The following is a 13,198-nucleotide window of genomic DNA, read 5'->3' on the forward strand; positions in this document are numbered from 1 at the left end:
CTCCGTTTAACTTAGGTAAAATGTATGAAGTGGTGGGTTTCTTGGTCTTCTTGAAAATGTTTTGTCTCATACGCTCGATAGATGATCGGCAAACTGTCCTTAGATGCTCTTGAGTCACTTCTGACTCCCATTGACCCTGTGTACAAACGAGTGAAGAACTGCCCAATCCTGGGCCATCGCTGCTGGGTGGGAGTCCTTGCTGCAGCCACTGTGGCAGTTCTGTCACGCCGAGGGTCTTCCTCTTTGCCGCCGACCCTCTCTTACCAAGCATGATGACTTTCCGGGCTGGGGCACGGACCCAGTCTAGCCATCCTCACTACTTAGGAGCGTTCTGGCTGTACGTCCTCCGCGGCAGACTTGTTCTCTGGCAGTCCATGCATGGCTTATTTAACATTCTGAACCCACACCATGCCTCAAAGGCAGCGATTCTTGTAGAATGTTAGTTTGTCGTTGTTAAGGTGCGGTTGAGTTTGTGCTGGCTGACCCGTAGTGACCTCATGTAAAACTAAACGAGAAACTGCCCGCTCCTGTGCCGCCCTCACAGTTCTTTTTCTTTTGGCCTTTTGTTGTAGCCCGTGTGTCAATCCATCTCATCAAGAGTCATTCTTTGTTCTTGATGTCCTTTTGCTCGATCAAGCATGACGTCCTTTCCCAGGGTCTGGTCTCCTGATAACATGTCCAAAGTAGATGAGAGGAAGTCTCACCATCTTTGCTTCTTAGGAACATGGTGGCTGTACTTCTTCCACCACAGAGTTGTCGGTTCATTTGGCAGTCCACGGTCCTTTGCATCTTCTTCACCAGCAGCAGCAGCATTCAGATGTGCCCACGCTTCTGTGATCGTCCCTATTTGTTGTCCAATATTCACATGCAGATGAGGCGATTGAAAATCCTATTGCTTGGGGCAGCAGGTGCACCCCAAACCTCAATTGCGTATTTAGTATCAAATGTATTTAATCACATAGAATGACATCATGTTCAATGAAGACTCACTCACTGTCTTCAAGTTGATTCTGACTCAGCATCCTATGTCGAGTGGTTGAGCTATGGATCTTGACGGGAGCAGACAGTCTCAATTTTGCCCATGGAGCGACTGCTGGAGGGTTGGCACAAAACCTTGTGGCTAACAGTGCAGTGCACACCCAACAACGCCACCCAGGCTCCAGTCCTGCCTAAGTTTCATCGTCTTTTAAAGGATAGTTTTATTTTGATACAATGTTAAACATCAGGAAGTAACTGCTGGAGGATCCCATACCCATATTCACTAGTTGCTACGATTTTGTCTTGCTCGAGTCTCTCGCTCCCTTTCCCTTTACGCTACGTTTGCATGTACCTGTTTATATGTACATAATTATATGTTACTAAGCACATTTTTATTTCTGAACCATTTAGCAATTATAGAAGACCTGTTTTCTTCTAATTAATTAATTGGATATTTTTCTAAGATCAAGAACTCTTTTAAAAAAACAATTATTATTAATTGGGAGTCAACACATATATAATTCCATACCTCAATCATACACCTCAAACAGAATTGTACAGTTGCTATCATAATCAGTTTCCAAACATTCTTTTTCCTTCCTGGACTCTTTGATATAAGACTGGCAACTCTTGATTACCACTTTGTGACTTGTAAAAAAGTATCTTTAGAAAAGCACAGTTTTCATCGGCAAGAAATTTAACATTGAGACCATATTACTGTCTCTGTGCTCCATACTCGAATTCCTCAGATGCCTCAATAATGCCCTTTGATATGTTTCTCCCTTGATTCAGGAAGAAATGCATCGCATTAGTTTCACTAAAGAATTAGTTTCATTAAAGAATCACCATGATAAGGAACTGGTTAACCGTGTTATCGATATTGATGATAATTTAGTAAACCTTTTTAGAAAGCAGTTAAGGAAACACCAGCAGCAGACCACATTAGACAGATTTTTATTTTTAGAGAAAGCCAGCCAGGTCTTAGTGAAAAAAGGCAAAGAAAAAAAGCTCCTGAAACGCAGCTACCAGTTGGAGATTCCCTTTCCAAACAATGACTCTCTCCATTCCTCCTCCCCACACGTGTCCACAGACCCAGATCCTCATCAGTCTCAAGGTATGGGCCGCCATACTGTTGTTAAAAACTTTTTTTAATGTTGTGTTTCTTACTTAAATTATGTTACTTACCTCTGAACTTATTTTCTTTGAAATGTCTGTAATGTTTTGTATGAAAAGGCAAGGTTAGGGTAAAAAACTTGGTGGCCGGGAACAGATTAATCCGTTTTTAGTTATTTCTAACGGGAAAAGTTGATTGGGAACTCGCCTGCATCGCATCTCAACACTCCCTCCAGAACGGATTAGCGTCAAGGTCCGGTTTCTGCTGTACTCCTCCCTTCTTTAAAAAAACAAAAGTCTCATCGTACATAGCGTCATTACGAAGGGCTGTGCAGCGACCATCTCAGTCAGCTTCTGAGCATTGTCTTCTTTCTTGTGCGCATTGTTCTTAGCTTCCCATTGCTCCTCCCCTGCCGCACCCCTAGGGAATATCCATCTAATTCTGTTCTTTCCCCTTGATTATTGTAGGTTTGTAGTGAGCTTTGACTTCATTGAAAGGTTAGATATCAAAGAAATAGGCCCAAAAGAAGTTTACTGTCCACATCAAATCCTCTTTAACTCCCGCTCCCCCAAGATTGTTTTTACTAGTCTGCGTTCCTTGTATTTCCAAATGAAACCTAGGACCAGCTTTCCAGTTTCTAAAACAAGGCAGCTAGAATTTGGCTAGCAATTGCTTTAAACATTTAATCTTAGAGTACCGCCACCTGAACAACTTTGAGTCTTTCAACTCATGAATGTGCGGGGGCTTTCCATTTATTGAGGAACTTTTTAATGTATTTTTTATATTTTAGAGTTTCAGTGTAGAGGTTTTACATTTGCTTTGTGACATTTCTTTCTTTCTTTCTTTTTTTTTAATGCTATAGGAGAAAGACGGCTTTCTCCTGTAAAGAGTCACGGTCTCGGAAACCCACACTGCCCTATCGGGGTTACCGTGAATTGGAATTGACTCTGGAAATACAGTTGTTTTTAAATTTTCACTTTCAGAGACTTATTTTTAGACCCTAGAAATACAAGTGATTTTTGCATATTGATCCTGTACCTTATAACCTTGCTGAACTTGTTCTTTTTTTTTTCTTCAGGATTAGATATGTGCATGCTCCTAACCTCTACAAACGATTGCATTTTGAAGGATTATTACATGGCTGTTTTATTTGAGGGGGCTTCAAAACAATTTTGGAAAAATTCCCTTATTCCATTTTAAAGCACCCTCCGATGTGTTCACCCACCATCTACCACTATTGTCGGGGCTCGTGATTTGCTTTGCGAGGTTTAATGATAGCGGGCAGGTTTCTGCAGACTTCAAGATCAAGGAAGACTCGGAAGAAAGGCGTGGTGATCTGTTTGTGAAAAGTAGACAGTGAACACCTTAGGAATCATAGCATAGCACTGTCTGGCTTGCATGCACGCTCTGGACAGGAGGGGTCGATTGATGGAGGAGGTCATCATTTTTGCTGAAGTAGAGAGCCAGCGGGGTGGGGTGACCTAGTGTCTATATGAGTGTACTCAGTCCTGCCTTCTGTCATGAGGATAACACAAGACCAGGCAGAGTTGCTTTCTGGTATAGATAGCTCACCATGAGTTGGAGGGGTTGCAATGGCATCTGTCTTGTCAGTCTGCCCTTCAGTTCATCTTTATGTTTACCAAGGGCGATATATAGAAGCATCCTCTTCTACAAGCTAATGGTGCAAAATTTGTAGCTCCTGTGATTTGGTTGATGGTGAAGTCACCCTCTGACCCACTGAGTGAATTCCTTTGGCCTTTATGTCTTAGGCTCACCCTCCTGCAAGAGATTCCAGACAAAATCCACCTTGCTGTTCCTTGTCTTTTAGATTACTACCGTCTGTGGTCTTTGCTTGACTCTCCCTCTGTTGCAACAACTTCTCTAAGCCTGATTGCGCATCCATTCCTTTCCCTCTTCCTAGCTGCCTCCCACACTCTTCATCCTTTTCTTGGGATCGTTGCCCACCGTTTCTTTACTGAAATCCCATTCTGTACAACTTGGAAATAAGGACAGGGTTGAGATTGACTAAACTTTCCTATACACACTAATTTTGTGGTGAAAACACACCCAGAGTGGAACTTGGTGCTCTTGCTTCCCGGCATTTGTTTGCCGGCCTCAGAAACCGAGGTGTAATTCCCAACTTCTCCCAGAAGTTCTGCCATCAAGTCTTGGTAAAATCTATTTGTGTCCCTCGAGTTCTCCCTGAATCGACACTTCTGCCCCCGGGGCAGTAGCCTCTCAAGCTGTCTCCCTGACTCTATTTCTACTCCTTTCTAGTCCACGAGGCTCTTGTCCATGTCCTAACAGTCACTTTTGGTGGGGGAGACGGGACTGAGGGAATGGCAGTCTGATAATGGTCCTTCTCTGCTTAAAATTTCTCACTGGCTTATCATTACTCTTAAACTATAAGTGAAAATCCTCAACACGGCTGTCAGGTCCTTTTCGGTTTCTCAGAGCCCTCTCCCTGCTCTGTAACAGCTGCACTTGTAGCCTGGCTTTCTTCTGCCCTGGGACTTTGCACTCCAGGGGCTCCCTGCCTCACGGCCCTCCCCCACCCCATACCTGCTACACCCCACTTAGAGACAGGGTCGTCTGCTGTGGTTTCTCCACAAATACCTGCCATATGGGATCTCCTCTCACTGGCCTGCACTCCCTTCTCAGCTGTAATTTTTCACTCAGCAGCTTATTTGCATAACATCAATTTATCACCCCACTCTCGAGACAGTCTACGCTTCCCCCCACTCTTGTTAGCATGGTGTCTAGGTGTAGTAACAAATGCTTACACAAATATTTAGTTCAAAAAGGAAAATGATCCAGAAATATTTCTCCCCTCTGCCCCCAACGTCTTACCTGTCTGCTGCCAGCATTATTCAGCTCTCAGTTCACCTGGTGTCCATAAGTGCTTGTGTCCGAGCATAAAGGACAGTACCGCTGTGTCATAAGAGTGATGGGCAGGTATGTGTGATACGTTGACCTCAGTGGGATTTCTGTTTTTAGTTTGCTTACGCTGCCTTTTATTGCCATTCTATTTTTGGATCTGATTTAGTTTGGGTATTTTTTTTAAACGTTCTATTAGGGGCTCATACAACTCTTATCACAATCCTTACATACATCAATTGTGTAAAGCACATCTGTACATTCATTGCCCTCATCATTTTCAAAGCATTTGCTCTCCACTTAAGCCCTTGGCATCAGGTCCTCTTTTTTTCCCCCTCCCTCCCCGCTCCCCCATCCCTCATGAGCCCGTGATAATCTATAAATTATTATTTTGTCATATCTTTCCCTGTCCGACGTCTCCCTTCACCCTCTTTTCTGTTGTCCGCCCCCCAGGGAGAAGGTCACATGTAGATCCTTATAATCGGTTCCCCCTTTTCAATCCACCCTACCTCTACCCTCCCAGCATCACCACTGATGCCACTGGTCCTGAAGGGATCATCTGCCCTGGATTCCTTGTGTTTCCAGTTCCTATCTGTACCAGTGTACATCCTCTGGTCTAGACAGACTTGCAAGGTAGAATTGGGATCATAATAGTGGAGGAGGAGGAAGCATTTAGGAACTAGAGGAAAGCTGTATTCTTCATCAGTGCTATATTGCACCCTGACTGACTCATCTCCCCTAGACCCCTCTGCAAGGGGATCTCCAGTGGCTGACAAATGGGCTTTGGGTCTCCATTCTGCACTTCTCCTTTCATTCACTATGACAAGATTTTTTTGTTCTGATGCCTTATATCTGATCCTTCGACACCTTGTGATCACACAGGCTGGTGTGTTTCTTCCATGTGGGCTTTGTTACATCTGAGCTAGATGACCGCTTGTTTACCTTCAAGCCTTTAAGACCCCAGATGCTATCTCTTTTGATAGCCGGGCACCATCAGCTTTCTTCACCACATTTGTGTATTCACCCACTTTGTCTTCAGCAGTTGTATTGGGAGGGTGAGCATCATAGACTGTCAATTTAATAGAAGAAAGTATTCTTGCATTGAGGGAGTACTTGAGTAGAGGCCCAATGCCCTTCTGCCACCTTAATACTAAACATATAAATATAGGCACATAGATCTATTTCTCCATCCTCATATTTTTTTTGCATATGTACATGTCTGTCTAGACCTTTATAAATGCCCTTTGCCTCCAAGCTCTTTCCTCTATTTCCCTTGACTTTCCTCCTGTCCCACTATCATGCTCTGTCCCCACCTGGGTTTCAGCAATACCTCTTCATTACATTACCCTTGATCATGCCCTACCAGGCCTGCCACACCCACCTCACCACCAATTTGGATCACTTGTTCCCTTGTCCCTGGGTTTGCTAACACTACTTCCTTCCCCCCAACCTCCCCCTATCCCATATCCCCCTGGAACTGTCGGTCCCGTTGTTTTCCCTCCAGCTTGTTCATCCAGCCTATCTTGTTTAAACAGACCTCCAGAGATAATAACATACACAAAAACAAGTCAGAGCAAAACCAAAAAACAATATACAACAACAACAAACCACTAACGAATAAAGCAAAACACAACAAGAAAGAAAAGCTTGTAGTTAGTTCAGGGATGTTTGTTGGCCTTCAGGAGTGTTTTCTAGTCCAGTCTGCTGGGGCACCATGCCCTGGCCCCAAAGTCCACCTTCAGCATTCCCTGGGGACCTTGCCACTCCATTCCCTTGCTGTTCCGCTGCACTCCCCCAGTACTTTGCCTCGGTGTGGTGGGATCAGGTTGGGTGCAATTCCCACACTGTGTTTCTGGTGCTGTGCCCCGCTCGGCCATGGGTCAGTGAGGGACGTCATGTCTCACAGTGGGGCTGGCCATGTGGTCCTTTCTGTGGACTGACTGCTCTAATTGGGGTCATACTCCTCAGGGCCTGGTGGGCCAGGATCTGCTCCACTCTCTCTTTCCCCTTCATCTGCTCCCTTGTGCTCAGATATGTCGCTCTCCGAAGCTGCAGATTTAATGTCGTCCTTTGAAATAAATTCTTCTGGGGGAGGGACAGGCATCCACTTAGTATTTGGTACTGGGGCCATCCCCCCAGACCTCTCCACTGGTTCCCTATTCCACGCTGGAATATTGCACTCACACCTTGGGGCACTGGGTTGAAGTCTGGTTTAGGTAAATTTTTATATTAAATTTTCCCCCCAGTTAACATTGGGGAATCAAAAATTGTAGTGGAAGATTGAGGCTGTCATCTACATTAGGATTTCCAGTGAAGTCAGCCGTCCTGTTTGGGGCACAGCTGGAGGGAACCTTCCAGTGAGGCAGTTCTCTCCTTTGCGGATTTAGGGGAACTTAGACCGGCTCTGCGTGAGCCTCTGGGTCTTTGGGACCCTGCTGTGTCACGAAGGGCAATCCCCGTTTTTGTTGTGAGAAACTGGTAGTGAAAAGGATGACGCATCTAAAGGAGGAATGGACTTCCGCTTACTCCTGAGACTGTCTTTCTGATGAAGTGGGGTCAGAAAGAAGCTGCGAAGGGGCAGACGTTAAAAAATGCCCCTGGTTGCTATGAGACCTCTGTGTTAGGAAGTCATTAGACTCGACCGTGGAGTCATCTGTATGACCGGTTTCTTTGCTTTCTGTCAGGCATCACCCTAAAATGCTACTTTAGTGACGTTAGTGATCGTGGAACCGAGACTTGTTTGTCTGTGGAAGGATGTGTGCACATCCAAAGATGCCATTCCCGTGCAGCGTGTGCTAAGGGTCACGTGCCTGTGTGAGTAATCGGGATGGAAGATGCACGGTTTACCCAGTGACCATCAGTATCAGGACACAGTTGAACTTTGTCCCTTTAGCACTTAGCCCACACGTTTGTCTCTGGTCAAAGCGTTCTGGAAACGCTTTGAGGGACAAGGACGTGCTATTTAGAGGTACTACGTATAGTTACATAGTTGCATCTTGTGAGAACATGCGCATGCATTTTTATCATGAGAGAGGAGTGGTACAGCTGTAGACAGAGTATAAGTATTAAATCTGTAGTGTTGAGCAATATTCTTCAAGGACAGTGGTGGGTAACTCTATACTGGGAGTTGGAAACCAAAACTCACATGTAACACCAAGCTGTTGGGGGAATTCTTTTCTGGTAGGTGTCAGGCACTAAACTCACAAATCATAGGCTGTTGGCAACATGGCTAATCAGAGTTCCCTGCTTAACAATACGGTGACCATCATCTTTTTAAGGAGATGTGATTGTATGGATTGAACACTAAGGGATAATGCAGTTAAAATAAACCAAGATTGGGAGAGACTGAAGACCAGCTTGAAACTGGTGTTGAGGGATGAGCAGTTGCAATTAATATCAGGCCCTTCCTTAAAGTCTTATCTCCATTTCCCTTGATACAGACAGTTGATAGTCATAACCGTCTGTGAAATATGTATTTCTTTATGAAATCTAAAATTTGGAGGCTAAAATTACATACCTTCCTTAATTTGGGCTAAGTTTTCTTTGGATGGCTAAATTTTTCTTTGTATGGCTTTCCTAAACAGTGCTCACTCTAGATAATTAGTTAACACATTTCATTCCTCATCAGTGTCCAATAACGTAAAAAAAAGATCTTTTAATCCAGAGGCACATTTTAATGTAAGTATAACGGAACCAGGAAAGAAGAAATGGAATGTTTTTTATGCTGTACAAAGAATTCGTCGCCTTGCTCCGGTGGTTTGTTTGAGATCCTTAGATCTCCCCTCCGATTGTAGAAAAATGTCAAGCTGTCCAAGTGACAGAGAATGTGTAGCTTCTTGGGTTACAAATCAGTAAAGTTTTATTCTACCCACATTGCCCTCGCTCCAGACTGCTTTGAAGCATCGCTTCCCAGACAGGCCCAGCCCCTTGCCAAGAGGCGATTTTGACCCTACAGGACAGAGTGGAACTCACCCCAGTGGGTTTCTGAGACTGTGTGCCTTTACAGGAACAGAAAGCCTCATCTCTTCCCGGGAGTGGCTCATGCGTTTTGAACAGCTGACCCTGCGGCTAGCAGCCAAGTGAGCACGCACATTATTTTATCCATTGGTTTCTTTAGTGGTCAAGTTTCCATTCTGAAACTATCGAAAGAGCAAGGGAGTCAATGCCAACTCCCAGCGACCCCATAGGGCAGGGCAAAACTGCCCCTGTTAGTTTCTGAGAGTTAACTTTATGGGAGTAGAAATCCCTGTCTTTCTCCCACTGCATGGCTGGTGGTTTTGAACTGTTGACCTTGTCCTCCTGCACCAGCCTCCCTTTAATTGAAGTTTTCCCCGCCCCTTTCTTTGTGCTGTTGTCTCTTTCCCTGATCCTCCACAAGGGGGCAGAACAAGGAAGAGAGTCAGATTCTAGGTGAGCCTCCTTTGTCCGGTGGAGTTGCAAGCTCTGCTTAAGTGGCTTTTTAGAAACAAGCAGTGGCTGCTTACAGTGCCCTACCTGCCTCTTCTGTGACTAAAATCAGTAGCTATTTTAGAAAATATTAAGGAGCCTTTAATTCTCTTGGTTGCTAATTGGTCTTTAATGAGAATCACTTGAATTTGTATGTGAATCCCCATGCAGCAGTTTCCGGTAATGAATAGGAGAATGTCCCACTCCTCAGTGACTGTTTAGCCAAGGACAGTGTGTAGAGATGGCAGGTCTGGGACTGCTCTCTGCCCCAAAGCCGCTTTTTTTTCTTCAGAAACCTTAGCTAAGGTGGCAGTGTCACTGACGGACTCTTGTTCATAAATACCAACAAATTAAAACAATCAATAACCCCCCGCCATTGAGTCGATTCCAACTCATAGCAGCCCCTACAGGGTTGCCAGGGCTGCCCCTCTCTATGGGCCCAGAAAGCTTCCTCTCGTCCCGGCGCAGCGGAGGGCGAGTATGGACCGACGGCAGTGCCACGACTGAGATTATACTGTTTGAAGCGGGTTTGCTACACCTGACTGAACACCATAGTCGTTGCCTTTTAGCCAGTGAAGTTGTAAGTGATTGTCCATACAGTTTATGTCACCAGATTATTTTGTGATTCTGGCAGTTTTCTTCTTTAGTCTGATGTATGTCCGTGCTTGTTCTTTGTCGGTTTTCCCAGTGAGTGTATTTCTTTGTGGGCAACGCCATTTTTGTGTGTGTAGACCTGCGTTTCATATATGTGGTTTTTCAGTTGCAAAATCTGGGGAGAAATGATGGGACATGTTTTTAAAATGTGTTTGGGTTTTTTTTTTGGGGGGGGGGCCTCTTTGAACCCTGTCTTGTGATTGAGGTTTTGGCTCCTGCTGCTGGTTAGGTTCTGGGTCCTCGCAGCAGAAACTCCAGTTAGACTCACACTCTTCTCTCACATTCTGGGGACATTCTTTGTTCTAGCACGTAATGCCTTTTATTCTATCCGCTTCATGCATGAATTATGGAGCATCTGTGAAGAGGCGCTTAAAGTGTCTCCATTACGTTCCTTGTGGAGGGCCCTTGGAATATTGAGGGTCTCCTTATACTTCAGACAAAGTACAGATGCCACCGTTGTTGCCTTGACCCTGCTCACTGGGCAGACATTATATAGCTATGTTTGAATCCTCGCAGAACGTGATGTTAAAGCCAACCGAGGCCTGGCGGGAGACCCTTCTGGACAGCCGAGTGATGGAGCTTTTCTTCACAGTAAGTCTCGCCGCCTGCCCCTCTGGTTGAAAAGGACAGACACGTGAAACAGGCAGCCAACTGCCCAGAAACCTCCTCAGCTAATCACTGTAGCTGCTGGATTTGTATTTCTATAGAGAAGTTCTTGCTAATTTATAAAAAGTTACTTAAACTTGGGACAGAAGCATGCAAACACTTGGCCTACGGACCCCTCTGCACTCTAGCAGTTTTGAGGACCCAACGAGCTCTGGTTAACGTGGGGGGTAGCTGGTGGCATCTACCGAATGGAAACTGCGAGCTTTAAAACACTGGTTACTAAGTCACTGAAAAAGGGTACTAGTGCTTGTGAATTTAATTTGCATTTGAATGAACAGATAAGTGGAGGAGGGGCTTTCGGAAGTTTTGTGGGGATATTCCCTTACCTGTTAAATCCATTTTTCCACCAATGTTTTGAAGCCTCTGGTTTTGGAGAAGAAACAGTGGTAAGTGTGGAGCTGGGTTGCGGTGTCTGGAACCTTTTTAATGTTGGGCTTTCCTAGGAGACGGGTGGATGCTCATGTTAGCGTCTGCATTTAGTCTGTAGCAGTGTCACTCCTCCCGTAACTTCTGGAAACGCCATGTGTGGGACAACGAAACCAGGAAGGCCCCCACCGTCACATTATAGAAGTCATCTTGACCACGTGGGTCAGTCTGGAAGGTGTCAGGCCCCTCCAGGGATTCCTGAATCACACTTAGAATTCTCCTGTTCAGAGGATCACACTTCTTAAGTGCTACCGCTATTTATCAGTCGTAGGTCGTGGTAGTGTTTATAAATAGTAAGCCCTTTCTGCCTTCACTCTCAATAGTCTGCTTATTAATGGGCATGTCTGGAGAAGTGAGCAGGATGCCCCACATCTGCCCGAGGTTCCCCAGCATAACCCTTCAAGGCTGGAGCGTGTGTATGCTGTGTGTGCATGTGCGTGCCGACATGCATGTGTGTGTTGGTGGCTCACATGCAGGTATAGGATAAATGTGTACATCAGATGATGTGACTGGGACAAAAATTCAAACAGATCAGTTCAAAAGAGAAACCGCTATTTTACTCAATGCCCATGGTTTGGTTGTCGTCTCTTTCTGTTTTACTCTGAAAATCTCATTCACTGGGCTCACAGCTGCCTTTCCTCGTTTGAGCCATTTGAAATAGTTCTGTGAGATGGCATGTCTTTACAAACATCTCCAACAGGGCCATGTGTCTGTAAAAGAGGTTTTCCACAGACGTATTCAGGCAGAATAATTAATTTTCTCACGTTTTCTTTTTAAAATCAGAGGTCTGGTGTGACTGAAAATACTATCACGTCTAAGGGATTATTGTGACTAAAACATGAGAGTTTCTTGCCTACTTCATCTGAGAGGAATTGTTTTGGTAGTTGTCCAAGTTCAGTTCTTTGCGTGACTCCTTTGAGTGAAAGTCCATCTTGCTCCAGCAGTTTGGGAAAAGGTGGAAAACTTGCTAGCAGCCCTGGAAGCCAGGTCACCAAAGCCGAACAGCTGTCTAGACGAGGCAGGCAGCTGCCTCTGTCAGCTGTGAGCCACCACAGGCTGCTCGCTTTTGAACCGAAACGTTAACCCCTTTTTAACATTATTGTTTTTACAGCCACACAACGTCTACATCTGATTACCTTTATTTAAACTGCTTATAAACAATTTAAATTTGGTGTTTCTTGGCACCAAAATGGCAGTGGCCATTTCGTTTCCGCTGTGTGAAGTCATCACCCACTCCAGAGCATTTTCCCACAGGGCCTCGCTCCTTGGAGCAGGGACCCGTGAGCATGCTGCTGCGTTGCGGGGTGTGTGTGTGTGTGGCGGGGGACTGTTGTCGATCCTGATGCTGAGTGGCCCCGGAGGACAAAGGAGCCCCACTGCACGGCTTTCCCGGGCACATCTCCTGTTTGTTCCTCTCGAGTGCGCAGGGAGATTCCAGCTGCAGCTGAGCGTGAAATCATTGTGTCACCAAGCGCCTTGCCTGAGATGATGGCTCGAAATGCGTTGCTCCCGTCTGCACACAGTAAGCAGCCCTGGTGGCATAGTGGTTATGCATTGAGCTGCTAACACTGGTTGGCAGTTTGAAACCATCAGCCGCTCTGTGGGAGAAAGACCAGGCTTTCTACTCCTGTAAAGAGCTCCTGTCTCGGAAATTCGATGGCAGTGAGTTTTTATCTGAATATAAGAATACTTTGTGTCGTACTCTGCACTTCAGAAGCTTGCTAACTCCTTGAGTTTTCTTTCCTTCATAAGCTCTGGAAGACACTCATAGTAGGTCTTCCTTGCATCTTTTGGACAGACTCTTCTGATGTCGTTTATCGTCTTTCTTTCCCTATCCACATCAATCTTGCTGTTCCTATTACAGTTTCCTGTCTACATCCTGCTTGGTTCTTGCTCCCCCACATGCAGAACTCCAAACACCCCTTCTCTCCCACTTACTCCCAGATCTGTATCCTTTGGGGGCTGCGTTGGACTCCCGGCGGCATTTCAGCCAAGTTCTTCCTGGCTGTTTTCAGTCGGAGGGCCCCAGACACCTCC

The 13,198-nt window shown here is 45.4% G+C and overlaps 1 protein-coding gene across 4 annotated transcripts in view; it reads left to right on the top strand.

The window, feature by feature from the left end:
* The window catches only part of XPO4 (exportin 4), a 93,999-nt gene that overhangs the window by 47,556 nt on the left and 33,245 nt on the right, over positions 1–13,198 (top strand). For all 4 annotated transcript variants that reach the window (XM_075562841.1, XM_075562842.1, XM_075562845.1 and 1 more), the window contains exon 7: positions 10,548–10,660. In XM_075562841.1, the coding sequence (XP_075418956.1) occupies positions 10,548–10,660 (113 nt within the window). The remainder of the gene's footprint in view (positions 1–10,547; positions 10,661–13,198) is intronic.

The sequence above is a fragment of the Tenrec ecaudatus genome, chromosome 11 (genome assembly GCF_050624435.1).
Source record: "Tenrec ecaudatus isolate mTenEca1 chromosome 11, mTenEca1.hap1, whole genome shotgun sequence".
Taxonomy (NCBI): domain Eukaryota; kingdom Metazoa; phylum Chordata; class Mammalia; order Afrosoricida; family Tenrecidae; genus Tenrec; species Tenrec ecaudatus.